The sequence below is a fragment of the Meriones unguiculatus genome, chromosome X (assembly GCF_030254825.1).
Source record: "Meriones unguiculatus strain TT.TT164.6M chromosome X, Bangor_MerUng_6.1, whole genome shotgun sequence".
Lineage (NCBI taxonomy): Eukaryota > Metazoa > Chordata > Mammalia > Rodentia > Muridae > Meriones > Meriones unguiculatus.
In genome coordinates, this window is record NC_083369.1 from 137,802,047 (window position 1) to 137,819,431 (window position 17,385).

At 39.9% G+C, this 17,385-nt stretch overlaps 1 protein-coding gene across 3 annotated transcripts in view; it reads left to right on the plus strand.

Annotated features, from left to right (window-relative positions):
• Positions 1-17,385, plus strand: part of Txlng (taxilin gamma) — a 50,700-nt gene that overhangs the window by 10,175 nt on the left and 23,140 nt on the right. For all 3 annotated transcript variants that reach the window (XM_021626475.2, XM_060374880.1, XM_060374879.1), the window contains exons 2-3: positions 10,461-10,761; positions 15,662-15,753. In XM_021626475.2, coding sequence (XP_021482150.1) covers positions 10,461-10,761; positions 15,662-15,753 — 393 coding nt within the window. The remainder of the gene's footprint in view (positions 1-10,460; positions 10,762-15,661; positions 15,754-17,385) is intronic.

Here is a 17,385-nt window from a genome sequence, read left to right on the forward strand (position 1 = left end):
GCTCTTTCACCATGGGTTCTAGGGATTGAACTCAGGTTATTATTGGGCTTATGCAGCAAGTAGTTTTTTTAAGCCTTTTTGAGACAGGGTTTCTCTGTGTGACCCAGGTTGTCCTGGAACTTGCTCTGTAGACCAGGCTGGCCTCAAACTCACAGAGATCCACTTGCCTCTGCCTCCCAAGTACTGAGATTAAAGGCGTGTGCCACCACCACGCAGCTGCCACTACCACCTAGCTGCAGCAAGTACTTTTATCCAAAGGTAGATCTTGCAGGCCCATTGATTGGTATTTTAAAATATATTTATTATTTTTATGTGTATGTATGTGTGCCTGTGTGAGTGTGTGGTGGGTGAGTTTGTGTGTGCCTTATGCTCTTGGGATCTGGTAGAAGACATTAGTTCTGCTGGAGTTCAGGCAGTTATGAGCTGCTGTGTGGATGCTGGGAATCTTACCCAAGTCTTTTGTAAAACAGTAAGTGCTCCATTGAGCCATCTCTCCAGCCTGATTGATAGTTTTATATTTCTGTTATTATGAGCAAGGTTGAAATGTTTTTCTCTGTTGGGCATATTTAGTTCACTGTGGTATACCTATTTACAAACCCTTGAAATGAGGGCTTCCTGTGGCTTTTGGGTTTGTGTGAATTTTTTAGTTATCAGTTAGTGACTTGATTATACTCACCCCACCTTACCCCCAACCGGGTTATTGTTGATTTTCATTGTTCATGTTCCAGTTTTGGTTTACCTGCAGGTGTGAGAATACCACTTTGCTTCCCTTCTGCCTTCCCTCTCCCTCGCAATATGGTTTAGGATATGTCCTACCGAAATAATTTGTTTTCTTTACCAATTTAAAAGGACACCATTTTTAATGTTTGTGTGGTTTATGCTTGAAGATAGTGCTATATGATTAGGAACTCTCAGGTAAGTATTTCATGAGTGAAAACTAAATTAAATGTCACCTGTCATTTGTGTGTATGTTGTTTGTTTTGTTTTGTTTTTGAGACAGGGTTTCTCTGTATAGCCTTGTCTGTTTTGGGCTTGGACTCACTTTGTAGACCAGGCTGGCCTCAAACTCACAGTAATATGCCTACCTCTGCCTCTCTGAGTGGTGATTATTTTTACCCTTGGTATTGGGATTTGGACCCAGGGCCTGGTACATGCTAAGCAAGTGTTCTACCACTGAGCTGTACCATGCCGTCATTTGTTTTTTAAATTTTATTTTCAGAGCATCTTTCCATTATTGTTGATTTCTGTTTGTTTTGAGTCGGGGTCTCTTTGTATAGCTTATTGTAGAGCTTTTGATGTGTGCCACCATATTCAGTTTCTCCTGTGATAAGACTGTGGTAAGATGGCTAGGACACAGTACAAAAATATTTGTATAGAAGTAGATAAAGGATAATTACAAAACAGTCAGTAGTTAAGGTTACCAGCCTGAACTGAGAAACTTATATTGCTAGGGTTTAAATCTTTGCCCTGCAATATACAGCGACCTTTGACCATATACTTTGCCGTACCACAATTTGTTTATCTGTGCAAGAAAGTGATAAAACTTTCATCATGACCTTGTGTGGATGAAGTTAGTTAATAATAGGAGGTGCTTACCGAGGTCCCCGGTTGTAGTATTCACTGTTATCTATTCATGGAAAAGAATGTGTGAAAGAAAATATACCTAGAATATTTATGAAGACAGTAAGAAAGTAAGTTTCTTTCATGGGGCTTATGTAGCCAAAGTGGACCTTGGACTTCTGATCATCCTGACTTCACCTCCCAAGTATTGAATTGCAGGTATGAACCATACCATCATGCCAGGTTTAAAATAGTGGTAGCTCACTAACCAAGTGGGTACCCTAGTAAGGGGAACAGGAACTATTTCTGACATGAACTCAATGACTGGCTCTGTTACCTTCCCCCCTCCCCCTGAGAAAGGAACAGTCTTGCTAGGTCACAGAGGAGGACATGGCAGCCAGTCCTGAAGATACCTGATAAGCTAGGGTCAGATGGAAGGGGAGGAGGACCTCCCCTAGCAGTGGACTTGGAAAGGGGCAAAGAGGGAAGGTAGTATTGGGAGGGGATGAGGGAGGGGGCTACGGCTGGGATACAAAGTAAACAACCTGTGATTAATATAAAAATAAAATTAAAATAAAAAATAGTTACTGTAAGAGAAGGTAGAATTAACCCTGTCTTGTTTAAAGATAAAACAATAATAGTAGCACTTCTTTGATATGTGACAGGAATTCAGAGGTAGAAGTAGCTACAAAGATTGAAAAATTACCAGGCAGTGGTGGCACACACCTTCAATTCTAGTACTTGGGAGGCAGAGGCAGGTGGATCTCTGAGTTCAAGGCCAGCCTGATCTACAGAGTGAGTTCCAGGACAGCCAGGGCTACACAGAGAAAACCTTGTCTTGGAAAAAAAAAAAGATTGAAAAATTAGGAAGTATCAAGTACATAGGGAATGACATCGTAAAATTAGAAGGGAAACATGAGATGGTAAGCTTTATACCATCCTTATGTTGAATGGCACTGGCCATTTTGAGTTAGGTAATTATTTTTAGCATTTAAAAATCTTTTTAGGACTGGAGAGATGGCATAGAGGTTAAGAGCACTAGCTGCTCTTTCAAAGGTCCTGAGTTCAATTCCCAGCAATCACATGGTGGCTCACAACCATCTATAATGTGATCTGCTGCCCTCTTCTGATGTGCAGGCATATGTGTAGGCAGAACATTGTATACGTAATAAATAAATAAGTCTTTTAAAAAAAATCTTTTTGTTATTTTGTGTGTGTGTGTAGAAGTCAGAAGACATCTTCTGAACTATTTTTGCTGCTTCTGTTTTTGTCCCTTTTTGAATCTTTTTATTTTTTTGAGACAGTTCTCAGCATAATGAGTAATTTTTAATTCAGTTTCCTTTGGCAGTTTGAAGTAGCCAAAATTGTGCCTTTTGTCCAAATTAGGGCAATGAAAAAAACAGAAATGGGTGAAAATATTTGCCAATCATATAGCTGATAAGGGACTTATAGCTCATTATATAAAGTATAAAAAAGTAACAAGTAACTAAATGAAATAAATGGGCAAAGTATCTGAAGAAACTTTTTCCCAAAGAAGGTATACAAATGCCTAATAAGTAGAAGACTGATGCCAGATATTTTCAGTCCTCAGAGAAATGCAAACCCAAATCACAGTCAGTTACTATCCCAGCACTCTTGATGAGCATAGTCAAAAAAGACAGTAAGCCTTGGCAAGGGTGTGGAAGAATTAGAACCATTAAACATGGCTGGTAAGTTCAAATCTTACAAAGGGGTTGGGGAAACAGTTTATCAGATCCTCAAAGGTTAGGTGGAGTGTCTTACATTACATCACATTCTGCAGAGATCTGAATGCAAGTCCACAAAAATATTCATTAGTTTTCATGGCAGAATCGGTCAGCATTGGCCAGCATTGGAAGTAATTTAAATACCCATCTATTGGCAAATGGATAAATAAAATGTGGTTTGTGTCTTCGGTGAAGTAGTATTCAGTTATTATGAGTGAAGGTACTGTATCATGTGATAAAAGTTATATGAAAAAAAGTCAGGAAAGGCCACAGACTTGGATTCTGTTTGTTGAAAATGTCCAGTATAGACAAATACATAGAAAGTATATAAGCCTAGGGTTAGTGTGGAAGATAAAAGATTGCTAGCTAAAAAGTACAAGGGTTTTGTTGTTTGCTTGTTTGTTTGTTTTTTGCTTGCTTTTGGTGTTTCTTTGACAAAGTGTCTCTTGGAGATCAGGTTGACCTGTAATTCCTGACCATGTACTTCCACTTTCCTATCCTGGGATCATACATATGTGTTACCACACTGGGCTCAAGGTTGCTTAAATTGACAAAAGTCCAAAAGTCCATCTTACCTACCTGCTACAGATTAAAATAATAATAATAATAATAATAATAATAATAATACATGCTTTTAAAGATACTTTGAATTGTGTTCACATTTTAAGTGCTGTTTCCAGAGGTACTCCAGCTCTACTCAGTTGGAATCTCTAGGAGTAGATAGAGGACATGGCAAAAAGAAAGGGGTTCTCAGAGCCAGCCTCTGGCTCAAGGCCAGCTTCTGGAGGGCAGGCAAGACTCAGATGGAGTCAGAGGGAGGAGTATAGTAATGGAAGTTAGGTCAGGGAGGAGTACAGTAATGGGAGGTCAAGACATGTCATCCGTGTCAAACAGAGTCTAGTACAGCATTAAGAGCATCTGCTGTTGTTGCAGAGAACCTAAGTTTGATTCCTAGCACCCATATGAACAGCTCACAACCAACTGGTCTGATACGATCATCCAACTTGTCAGTGGGACTCTGCCAGCTCAGCTTGTTCATTGCTCATTCCACATCTCCTTCAATAGTCAGCAAGCAGCATACAAAACACCTCTCCATACTTCATATATTTGCCTCTCCTGCAGTGGGCTTACTTCACTGGGCCAGATTGCCTAAAGTTTCATCTTTATCATTTAGGACACGGTTTTCAGTACCTTCATACTCAGCAGCAGCTTGCTCTACTTCCTCAGAGCTTCTGCAGGGCAGTGGCCAGGTGCTGCTGAGTGCCATGCAGTGCTTCTTCAATCAGTTATATCCTGTGGCTCAAGGAGGCTGCTTCAGCCTTTCTATTCATGGGTCCAAATTTCTCCCTCTACTTCCTATGGAGGCACTTGGTTCTATCCTTCATCATTGCCCTGTTCCCCAGTTGCCCTGTTGTCTTAGTTAGGGTTTCTGTTGCTGTGAAGAGACACTGTGACCACAGAAACTTTATAAAGAAAAACATTTAATTAGGGATGACTTACAGTTTCAGAGGTTTAGTCCATTGTCATTATGGCAGGAAGCATGGCAGCATTCAGGCAGGCATGGTGCTGGAGGAGCTGAGAGTTCCACAGTTTGATTTAAAGGCAGCCAAGAGGAGACTCCGTACCACTCTGGCATATATGACCTCAAAGCCTAGCCTCCACAGTGACACACTTTCTCCAACAGGCCACACCTCCTAATAGTGCCACTTACTATGGGACAAATATTCAAATACATGAGTCTATGGGGACCATACCTATTCAAACCACCATATTATGGAAATGGATCTAGTGCTATATTTCAGTCAGGGTACCCATCAACTGTTTCTCACACTGTTCCTGCTTCCTTCAGCATTATAGCTGCTTTTTATAGGAACTGATTTTTAATCTCCTTAGGGAAAAAGATTTGTGTTGTTCCTTCTAACTCTTTAAGTAAGCTTGTCAAGGTGAGATATGTCTTTAATCCCAGCACTCACGTGGCAGAGGCAGGTGGATCTCTGTGAGTTCAAGGTCAGCCTAGTATGTGTAGTGAGTTTCAAAACAGCCAGGCTATGTAGTGAGACCCAGACTCAATAAACAAATAAATATGTAAATTTGTAACGTGTGTGTGTTCTATCCCAGAGATTGAACCCTTTGTCTTAGGCATCATGGGTAGGCATCCAACCACTGAGTTATATCTCCAGCCACTAAATTGCAACTTAAATTTTTTCATTTTTTAAATTAGTATACAAGTCATTAGATATCAATTTTAAAAATTTTTATTTCTATACTTATAAGTAGATATTAGCCATATAATATAGGATAAACATACTAAAATCTATAGTCCTAAAGAAGCTAAACAACAAGCAGGCCCCTAGGGAAGAAGCTTAATCCTCATTCAGAAGAGCAAACAAAATAGATATCAGAAGTAGAAGAAGACATGGAACAGGACAGGAGCCTTCCACAGAGGGTCTCTGAAAGATTATACCCAGGAGGGTATCAAAGCAGGTGCTGAGACTCATAGCCAAACTTTGGGCAGAGTGCAGGGAATCTTATGGAAAAAGGGGGAGATAGAAAGACCTGAAGGGGACAGGAGCTCCACAAGGATACCAATGGAGCCAAAAAATCTAGACCCAGGGGTTCCTGCAAGAGACCAGTGCTCCAACCAAGGACCATGCATGGAGAATGGAGAGGACCCAGACTTCCTGCTCAGATGTAGCCTATGGGCAGCTCAGGCTCCATGTGCGTTTCCTAGTTAGGGGAGCAAGGTCAGTCACTGGCGTGAACTCGGTTGGCTGCTCTTTGATCACCTCCCCCTGGTAAGGTGGCCTTATTAGCCATGGAGAAAGAGGATCCAGGCAGTCCTGATGAGACCTGACAGGCTAGGGTCAGATAGTAGGGGAGGAGGACCCCTCCTATCAGTGGACTAGGGGAGGAACATAAAGGGAGAAAAGGAAAGGTGGGTAGAACTGAGAGGAGATGTGGGCTACAGTGAATAAACTCTAATAAAGAATAATCATAAAGAAAAAATTATTTATATTTTACTTCATTTATGTAACTCTGGCTGGCCCAGAACTTTCTTTGTAGACTATGGGTGCCTGGAACTCACAGATCCACCTTCTTCTGCCTCCTAAGTACTGGGAGTAAAGGTTTCTGCCATCATATCTGGCTAAGATTTGTGTGTGTGTGTGTGTGTGTGTGTGTGCGCGTGTGTGTGTGTGTATGTGTAGAGAGAAAGAGAGACAGAGAGAGAGAGACAGAGAAAGAAAGAATGAGAATATATATACGACATATGTGCAAACCCACAGTAGCAAGAAGAGGGTAGGTGGAATAGCAGGTAGTTGTGAACTATCTGACATGGGTTCTGGAAGCAATGTTCAGGTCATTTGAAAGAACAGCACATCTTCCTAACTGCTGAGCCGTAGCTCTAGCTCCCCATTGTGAAACTGCCTTCCCTCACCCCTAAACAGGGTCTCACCTCACTATGGAGCCTTGAACTCATTATGTAACCAGGCTTGCCTTGAATTTACAGCCTCTTGTCTCCAGTGTGCAAGAGCATCACACCCAGCATCCTTGTGCAACTTTCAACACACTTTTAAATCAGAAAAATACACAGACATGAACATTTGGATTTGATAAATTTTTAGGAAGTGGACATCTGTGTTATTCTGTCTGTCATTCTAGAAAGCCCATGCAGTGCCTCATTCTAGTACCATCCATTCACCTAGCTTCTTTTATATGTAAATTGTCCCCTTCCATAAGTATTCTGTGATTCCTTCCTCTTAATGTTGGGTCTGTGAAAGCTCTGCCGCTGTGTTTGCAGGAGTTCACTCTCATTGCTCAATGGTCTGAACATATTGCAATTGATCAATTCTTCTGTTGAGTTGATTTCATTTTAGGACCATTCCAAGTAGTGCTGCTTTAAACATTTTTGGCCTTTCAGTGCACCTATGTACACACTTGGGTGAAATCCTAAGAGTGGAATTAAGTGGGTTAGAAGCTATCCAGATTGCCAAGGAATTGCAGTGCCAATTTGTTCTCCAGAAAGCAGTGTCACTGGGCTATAATTCCAGCACTTTGGATGTGGTGTCTGGAAGACCAGAAGTTCAAAGTCATTTTTGGAGATACAGTCAGTGCTAGGCCAGCTTGGACTACATGTGACCTTGTCTTAAAAAGATGAAAACAATCCCCTAAAAGCACAGAAACTGATTTATGTCAACTCTAGATTATAAAAGATAAGTATTAGTTGCCTTAATATCTTCATTCCCTTCTACATTGATCCTTCAATTATTTTTAGCTGTTCAGTTGTATATACTACGGTTTGAAACATCTTAATTTTGTGTGCATATTTGTTTACATGTGAAAGTATTGCCTCTGTAGGCTAGATGTGATGAATCCTTCTGAAGCTAGAGTTATAGGCAGATAAGAGCTGCCTAACATGGCTGCTGGGAACCAAACTTGGGTCCTTCAGAAGACAACTATATACTTGTAACCACTAAGTATCTCTCCAGCCCTGGTACGTTACATTTGGAAATAACAGGTAGCTCAGGGGGTTAAGGCAGTTGGCACCAAACCTGAAAACCCAAGTTTAATCCCTGAGACCCACAAGGTGGAAGAAGAGAACCAACTCCTACAAGTTGTCCTCTAATAACTTGTCAGATGTATTGTAGCATTCTTACACACACACACACACACACACACACAAACAGTGCATGCACAATATACAAGATTTAAAAACCAGATTCCTATGCTGGGCATTGGTGGCAACGCCTGTAATCCCAGCACTTCAGAGGCAGAGGCAAGCAGATCTCTGAGTTCAAGGCCAGCCTGGTCTAGAAATCTATTCCAGGACAGCCATGGCTACACAGAGAAACCCTGTCTTGAAAAACAAACAAAACCCTAGATTCCTGGTTCGATCAGTTGTTTTCATCATCTTGTGCAGGCTGGCCTCAAACTTAAAATTTCCCTACCTTAATTTTGTTTTGTTTTGAACCATGGTTTCACTCTATAGCTCACTAGCCTGGAACTCACTGTACAGCCTAGGCTGGTCTTGAATTTCTTCATTTTCCTGCTTTTTTTTTTTTTTTTTTCCTGAGACAAGGTTTCTCTGTGCAGCCTTGGCTGTCCTGGACTCACCTTGTAGACCAGCTGACCTCAAACTCACAGAGATCCTCCTGCCTCTGCCTTCTTGAGTACTAGGATTACAGGCCAGTCTTCCTGCTTTAACCTTTTATTTATTTTAACTTTTTGAATTGAAAACAATTTTGTTTTGTTTTGTTTTTGCTTGTTTGTTTTTTTAGACAGGGTTTCTTTTTGTAACAAAGCCCTGGTTGTTTCAGACTTGTTTTGTATACCAGGCTGGCCTCAAACTTGCTGGGATGAAAGCTGTGTGTCACCATGCCCAGCTAAAAACAATTTTCATATACAATATATTTTGCCCATGTTTTTCCCTCCCCCAATTTCTCCCACATCTGCTGTGCCATTTTTAAGTGCTAGGATTATGGGTATGAACCACCAGACCAAACAACTGTAATTTGAAAAAAGTATTCTTTTTTTCTTATAGTGCTGGTGCTTGAACCCAGGCCTTGCACATGTTCTTCCACTGAGCTCCAGCCCATTAATTTTCAAAGTATCTTTTCTCTACTTGTGATAAGGGAACTATATTAGGTACTTTGTACCTCAGTTGTATTTGGAAAGGAAGACACCCTCTTTTCTTTTTTTGGGGGGGGTAAGGGTGGGGTTCGAGACAGGGTTTCTCTGTGTAACAGTCCTGGCTGTCCTGGAACTCACTCTGTAGACCAGGCTGGCCTCAAACTCACAGAGATTATGCTCACCTCTGTTTGATTAATGCTGGGATTAAAGATGTGCACCACCACCATCCAGATAGAAACCCTCTTTTCAACCAGAAAGGAAATGTAGAGTTTACAGTTGTGACATATCATGTAACCAAATAATGTGAAATAAATATGATACGGAGAAGAGAAATAAATAGGTTTGGCCAGCTGTGGTGGGGCTCACCTGTAATCTCAAAATTCAGGAGGCCCAGGCAGAAGGATATTAAGTTTAAAGCCAACCAAGGTATGTATTACAAGACCCTGTCTTGAACAAAAATACGACAAAAGAGAATAAGGTAAAAGTAATGATTCAAGGGAGAAGAAAAAGAGATATAAGTGCTTTTTTGTTTGTTTGTTTTTGTATGCATGCCTTTCATATTAGTGATAGGGAGAGCTGTTTAACATGCCAGTCTCCATTTCTTTGGTATAACATGAGAGAAGTTTATTACTTATTCACCTAATATTCCAGTATGTGTTCTCTTTGCAGGTAGAGTGTCTTTTCTGCATGTGTACAGAACTTGGGCGAGGCTGCTTTTGTCGTCTGGCTCTGCTCTTATACCACCTTGGTGACCTCTGTATTTAAGCAGAGTGGGAAAGAGATGGAGGACAAAGAACATGTCCTGAGGATAAAAATCTGTTTCCTGAAATCACAGTCATAGCTTTAGCTACTTTCTAAGAATACAAATGTGTTGCTAAAGCGACATTCATAGCCTGGACTAATATGGGAATCTTATCTGTCAAGGAGCTGGGAAATGTATACAATGTGCTGGGTACTGGCACTTGTCCCTCAGTGCCTACTCCACTGGATACTTTGGGAGCTAGTTTTTGGTGGATAGCCACCTGGCCAGCTAGCTGGGCTGTCCTATCAACTTTAAGATACCAGCAGTATAGTTAATGTTTATCAACTTGGGACAGTTCACTGTTGAAACGATAGTAATTATTTTTAAATGGCGAATTTTTATAGGGAAGTAAGTTTAGATTTATTACTAACTGGCATTTTAGCCTCCTTTGGTCACATATAGTTATGTTGTATTTTCACTTTAGTTTTTGGCAATGTTATGGATGAGATCCAGGTGCTCTTGAAGTAAAGCACTGCTACCTCAGAGCTATATCCCAGCTGAGAATATAATGTAATATAATACAATATTATAGGATAGGATATATGATATAATAGCTTTTTGTTTAACAGTTTAGATCATGTCTCAGTGAAACTTAAAAGCTACCTTATTTACATCGAATGCACAAACCACTAAGTAAAAAAACTGTCAAGCTATGGCACGCCATTGGTTATAAATATTGATTACATTCAATTCACCTCTTTCCACTTTTCTTCCATTTCCTGTAGTTTGAAATTGGTACAATGGAAGAAGCTGGAATGTGTGGATTAGCAGTGAAAGCAGACATGTTATGTAACTCTCAAACAAATGATATTCTTCAACATCAAGATTCCAGTTGTGGTACAACTAAGAAGCATTCACTGGAAGGGGATGAAAGCAGTGACTTTATAACAAAGAACAGAAATTTGGTGAGCTCAGCCTTCTGTACTCAGGAGTCAAGAGAAGAAATTCCTGGGCAAGAAGCTCTAACAGGTCCCCCTGATGGCCAGCAAGATTCAGAGTGCAGCAGGAACAAAGAGAAGACCTTAGGTAATTAACTCTGTCCATCAGTTGAATGTTGTTTTCACAAAGTACTCATTTTATTCACATTGTGTACAAGACAGGTAACCAGGAACACTGCCAGGGTGGGCGTACTTAGCTAAAACACCTGTTATGGGCCTGTGAGATGGCTCTGTGGCTAAAGGCACTCGCTGCTAAGACTGAGGACCTGAGTCCTTGGGACCCATAATTGTCAAAGAGTACAACTACTACAGTTGTCTTCTAACCTTCACACATGTACTGTGGCATGCACACACACATATGAAATCAGTATAAAATAAATACCTGTTGCCTCAGGCTAGTCAGCTTCTCCATTGCAGTTATGTGCAGGTGGTGGAAAGAACAGTAGGAAGCTTAGTTATTTCTCTCTGTATAATCAAGGATTAACTCTCAAAAAAAATTGAGGCTAGAATGGTATTTGACTTGCCTTATTTGCATCTTTATGAGGCTGATCAAAAAGTATGTGAAAACTGTGTATTTATTTAATCAGTTTAAGACTGGACATTTTGAGATCTGGAGTGATGGCTCAGAAGTTATACGAGCACTGGCTTTTCTTCCAAAGGTCCTGAGTTCAAGTCATAGCACCCACATGGTGGCTCATAACCATCTATAATGAGATCTGGTGTCCTCTTCTGATCTGCAGGCACACATGCAGGCAGAATACTGTATAAATACTAAATAAATAAATCTTTAAAAAGAAGAAGACTGGACATTCCAGCACTCAGGGAGGCAGAGGCAGGCCCAGTCTACAAAGTAAGTTCCAGGACAGCCAAGCCTACGCAGAGAAACACTCTCAAAAGTCCAAACCAAACCAACCAACCAGACAAAAAGACAACCAACAAAACAAACAGAACACTGGACATTATGTTTTATAGACAGTATGCTAACTGTACTTCAGAAAGTGAATTAACCAGCTTTCAAGTGTATTTTTTACTTCTATATAGCTTGTGATTTAGAATATGATATGCTTAATCTTTTTTGTTTTTGAGATAAGGTCTCACGTATTTTGGGCTAACTTCAAATTTCTTGTGTTACTGAGGCTGGCCTTTAACTCCTGATGCTCTAGCTCCCAAGTGCATCAAGTATGCATAACTGGCTGGACCATTAAATTGTGTGTTGTATCTTGGGTCATTCTTCCCCATGCCAAGGATCGAACCTATGGCCTCATGCATGCTAGGCAAGGATTCTTCCACTGTGCCATATCCCCATTTTGTGATATGCTAAATCTCATGAAGAAAATTAAAATCTCCTTTGAGTCTCTCTGGTTGCCCCTGAGTTTATTGTTTGTTTATTTTTTATTTTTATTTTTTTGAGACAGAGTCTCTCTATATAGCCCTGGCTGTCCTGGAACTTACTGTGTAGACCAGGCTGCCTCAAACTTACAGATAACCACCTGCCTCTGCCTCCTAAGTGCTGCAATTAAAAGTTTACCATTACATAGCCTGGTGAGGTGGCCAGCCCATGCCTGTAATCCCAGCAATTGGGGAGGCAGAGGAAGATGGAACTCTGTGAGTTCAAGGCTAGTCTGGTCTACAAAGGGAGTCCAGGACAGCTAAGGAACTCTGTCTCCAAAAACAAACAAACAAAAAGTTTATCATCAATCATACTTTACATCTATGATTGATAAGGGGTGATTTTTGTTGTTTTTGTTTTGTGACAGGGTTTCACTGTGCAGCCCTGGCTGACTTGAACTACCTATGATTAAAGGTGTTTACCACCACACCCAGGTCTGTGGCTGTTGTATATATGTCTAGAGTTATGTTTCTTTGGGGCAGGGATTTTCTTTTGAGTAAAGGTCTTGTATGTAGCCCAGGCTGGCCTTGAACTCAATATATAACCAGACATGTTAGGGTTATCAGTACGTACCACTCTGGCATACTTGAGTTACCTTTCTTAATAATTTAAATCTCCTTCTAATTTTTTTTTCCTTTTTTTAAAGATTTATTTATTTATTACTTATGCAATGTGTGTTAGCATGTACACCTGCACGCCAGAAGAGGGAACCAGATTTCATGTTTAGATGGTTGTGAGTTGTGAGCCACCATGTGGTTGCTGGGAATTGAACTCAGGACCTTTGGGAAGAGCAATCAGTGCTCTTATCCTCTGAGCCATTTCTCCAGCACCCTCCTTCTAATCTTTAAGCTGTAAAATGTTAAGGAATATGAAAAGTAATCTTTTTGTCTTTTTTTAATTTTTTTTTTTAAGACAGGGTTTCTCTGTGTACCTCTAGCTGTCTTAGACTCACTCTGTAGACCAGGCTGACCTCAAACTCACAGGGATCCACCTGTGTCTACCTCCCCGAGTGCTGGGACTACAAGCATGTGCCACTGTGCTTGGGTAAAGAGTAATTGTAATTCCTTTAGACATGTTTTTTTTAAAATCAGTAGTCCTAATTATATTTATAAAAAGTCAAAGGTAACACATAATTTACTACATGAACAAGCAACTAAGCATATATACATACCCAAGAAGATTGAAAACTTGCATGCATAGAAGTTTTAGACAACGTTCATAGCAACATTCTTAATAGCTCAAAAATAGAAAAAGCACAAATATTCATTATATAATGAGTATATATAATGCATAAACAAAGTATAGTCCATCCATATGATAAAATATTATTTAGCTATAGAAAGGAAGCATTGATGCAGCCTTCATGAATGAATCTAGCAAAATATTTTGCAGTGTAAAAGAAGCCAGACACAAAAGGCTACACATTGTAATAAAGTCTCTTTTGTATGAAATCCAAAATTATAAACTTTTTGGAGACAGAAAGTAGATTTGTGATTGCCAGGGCTCGGGGCAGATGGAAGAGCAAGAAGTGTGTACTATTGGGTATGGTTGGTCTGGGGGGTAATAAAAACACTCCCCAGTTAGATAGTTGTGACGGTTGTACAACCTTGTGAACATAGTAACTGTTGGGTTTCAAACTTAGGACAAGCAGCTGAGGTGCCTATTTAACATATCAAAGCAGACCTGGCCTTCAGGTTCTCCCAGCATCCCTCAGTCCCTACCTGTTACAAGTCAACGGAGACTTGGCATCCGGAGCCCTCCACCCTGAACTTTACATCCCAGGGGCTTAGCTTACTCCCCCTCCCCCCCCAAAAAAAAAGCTTTTATCTATATAATCTAGACATTTTTGTCTCTCCTTTCTCCCTTTCTGTGCACTTTCTGCCTTCCTTTCCCCCTTCTCTGTCTCTCTCTGCTTCTTCACTTCCCTGGCTCCTTTCCTTGAGACCAGTGAAGACACCCAATAGCTGCTCCCAATAAATCTGCCTTTATACTTTAATTAGGCTTGAATTGGTTCATTTTGTTGGCGGAGAATACCTATCACTAATTTGTGTACTTTTTCATTTTCTTTTTGGTATACTCAAGAAATAAAATTGTGTTATTTTAAAAGTGAATTTTATTCAGGTGAATGGTACATACCTATCATCTCAGCTACTCTGGAGGATAAGGAAGAAGGATTGTTAACTTGGGCAGCATATCTAAAAACAACAACAACAAAATTAAAAATAAATTAAAAGTGAATTGTAGTTTTCAAAGTGTTTCACACAAAAAAGTCCTAGTACTGAAAGCAAACAAAGAACAACAGAAGCCTTTGAATTTAAGAGTACTCATAATGTTCTTTTTGGTCTTAGGCTAAATAGTTCCTGGGTTTTTACTAATAAATGTATGTGGATGGAAAAGTTTGTTTTTTTTTTTTTTTTTTTTTTTTTTTTTTTTTTTCCTTTTTTGGGAGATGGAAGAAGGCATTTTACTCTGTTGGGTTAATGGGAGCTTTCAAAAGCCAGGCATGGTGGTGCATGCCTTTAATCCCAGCACAGAGGCAGGCGGAGCTCTGAAAGTTCGAGGCCAGCCTGGTCTACAAAGCAAGTCCATGACAGCCAAGGCTACACAGAGAAACTCTGTCTTGAAAAGCAATGACAAAAAAAGTAAGAAATTTAAAATATCACCTATTTTAAGCCAGGTGTAGTGGCACACACCTTTAGTATCAGCACTCAGGAGGCAGAGACAGGTGAGTTCAAGGCCCACCTGGTCTACTACATAGTGAGTTTCAGGACAGCCAAAAGCTACTGAGAAACCATCTAAAAAAATCATCTATTTTGAAACACTATCTCTACATGATTTTCCTTGTCAAAGTACTTAAAATACTGTTTAAGCCTCCTCTATCCCGACCCCAGGGGAGAGTTATCTTGCTGTTCTTTTACTTTTGATAACATTGGCTAACACGGGAAGAGCAAAGTAAATCACCAGAAAATAAGTTACTTAAACTGCACATAAGAAAAGTATGTGCATTCTGAGATAGGCAAACTATATAACCAACTGAAAGTCTATTTATATTTATACTTGGTCAGACGGAAACTTTTAAAATTTGTCTTTGTTATTTTAATTTGCCATTTGTCTTAAACTAGGCATCTAGTGGTTAGACAAGGGAAATATTTCCCTCTTCAATAAAAAGAATTCTAAGTTAGCAGTGTTAATGATTGGAACAATTTAAGATGGGGATGGATGAGGAAGAGAGGAGAGTCTGTTAATCCGGAGTGTAAAAGTAGCTCCTCACCTTGATGAGAATCAAACCCAGGACATAGTAGCCAATTGTTCTTCCACTTAGCTATATTCCTAAATAGTTTGTTTGATTTGGATTTGGTTTTCTGATACTCTGTGGCCCAGGATGGTCTTGAACTGGAGAATCCTCCTGCATGTTGTAGTTAGCAATTTGAGCCAACATATCCAGCTCAAAATAGCTTTCAAAATTGAACTGGCAAATACTATATTTCTCATAGGTAGAAATTATTTTATTCTGAGATTAAAACATGGGAAGTGTTAGTAGAATTCACAGGTCATATTTGATCTTATTATTCAGTACTTATTTCTTGGTCATCATTAGGAAAAGAAGTTTTATTACTGATGCAAGCGCTAAACACCCTTTCAACCCCAGAGGAGAAGCTGGCAGCTCTCTGTAAGAAATATGCTGATCTCGTGAGTATTCAATCATAATTGTGAGGGCCATAAAAATATAACAGAATATGTGGGTGTGTGCTTGATAAGCTTTTTAACATATAATATTGATATAGCCTAAAATGTAAAATATTTTATTTAAAACTTGTAAGAGAGAGAATCTGATTTCTTGGGTCTTTTGTTGTTTTCATTATTTTATTTTGTTTTATTTATTTATTTTTGGATTTTAGAGACAAGTTCTTGCTATGTAGCCTTGGCAAGTGTGGAACTTGCAATGTAGACCAGGTTGGGATTAAATAACTTATAGAGGTCAGCCTGTCTCTGCCTCTGCCTTTCGAGCCCTGGGATTAAAGGTATGTGCCAGCACACCCAGCTAATTTTTCTAGTTGTGCTAAGCTGTGGTATAGCCCTCCCCCCTTTTCTTTTCTTGGTATTTAAGACAGGGTCTGATTTTATTGTAATATGTAGTCTTCAGCTTCTGGACTCAAGTGATCCTTCTGCCTCAGTCTTCTGAATAGTTGAACCTGTAAGCATGTGCCATCATACCTAGCTGGCGTAGATTTTTTCTAAAACTCAGTATTAGAATTATTTGTTTGTTTAGTGTGCTTGAGTATGTGAGCACACGTATTTGCACATGTATGAATGTGTGTGCATGAAATTACATATGTGGGCAGTGCACCTGCATGCATAGAGCTCTAGGTTCCCTTCCCAGCACTGCATAAAACAATGTGGTGCATGCCTGTAATCCCAAGATTTGAAGGGTAGAGGCAGGAAGATTAGGAGTTCAATTTCATAGGGAGTTTGAGACCAGCTTAATATATAAGACCTTGATTCGAAATTGTTTTGAGATGATATTTATTAATAGTTAAGTATTTTTCCAACTTTTGAAGAAAGGATCTCTTTTTGTTTTGTTTTTGTTTTTGTTTGAGATGGAATCTTATGTAGCCTTGGTTGTTCTGGTACTTGATATATGGACTGAGCTGGCTTTGGATGACTCCCTCTGTAACCCAGATATTGAGATAGGTAACAAGTGGTAAGGCTCTCATTCCCCTCCCTCTTGTCTGTGTGTGTGTGTGTGTGTGTGTGTGTGTGTGTGTGAGAGAGAGAGAGAGAGAGAGAGAGAGAGAGAGAGAGAGAGAGAGACAGATACAAAGATGACAAAGGTCAGTGGAAGGATATTGGGTCTTGGTCTTATTGTCTTGAGACAGGGTCTTTTACTAAAGTTGGAACTGGTGATCCTCCTAACACACACACACTCCTCCCCCAAATGACAAAGGTATAACAGGTGTTTATATAACTGTACCTCTCTTTTTATGTGGGTATTGGGGGCTTGAACTCAAATACTCATGCTTGCTCAGAAAGTACCCTTACCTCACTGAGTACCTTTGGGATGGGTTCTTTCTTTCTTTCTTTCTTTCTTTCTTTCTTTCTTTCTTTCTTTCTTTCTCTCTCTCTCTCTCTCTCCCTCCCTCCCTCCCCTCCCTCCCTCCCTCCCTCCCTCCCTCCTTCTTTCTTTCTTTCTTTCTTTCTTTCTTTCTTTCTTTCTTTCTTTCTTTCTTTCTTTCTTTCTTTCTTTCTTTCTCTTCCTCCCTCCCTCCCTCCCTCCCTCCCTCCCTCCCTCCCCTCTTTCTTTCTTTCTTTCTTTCTTTCTTT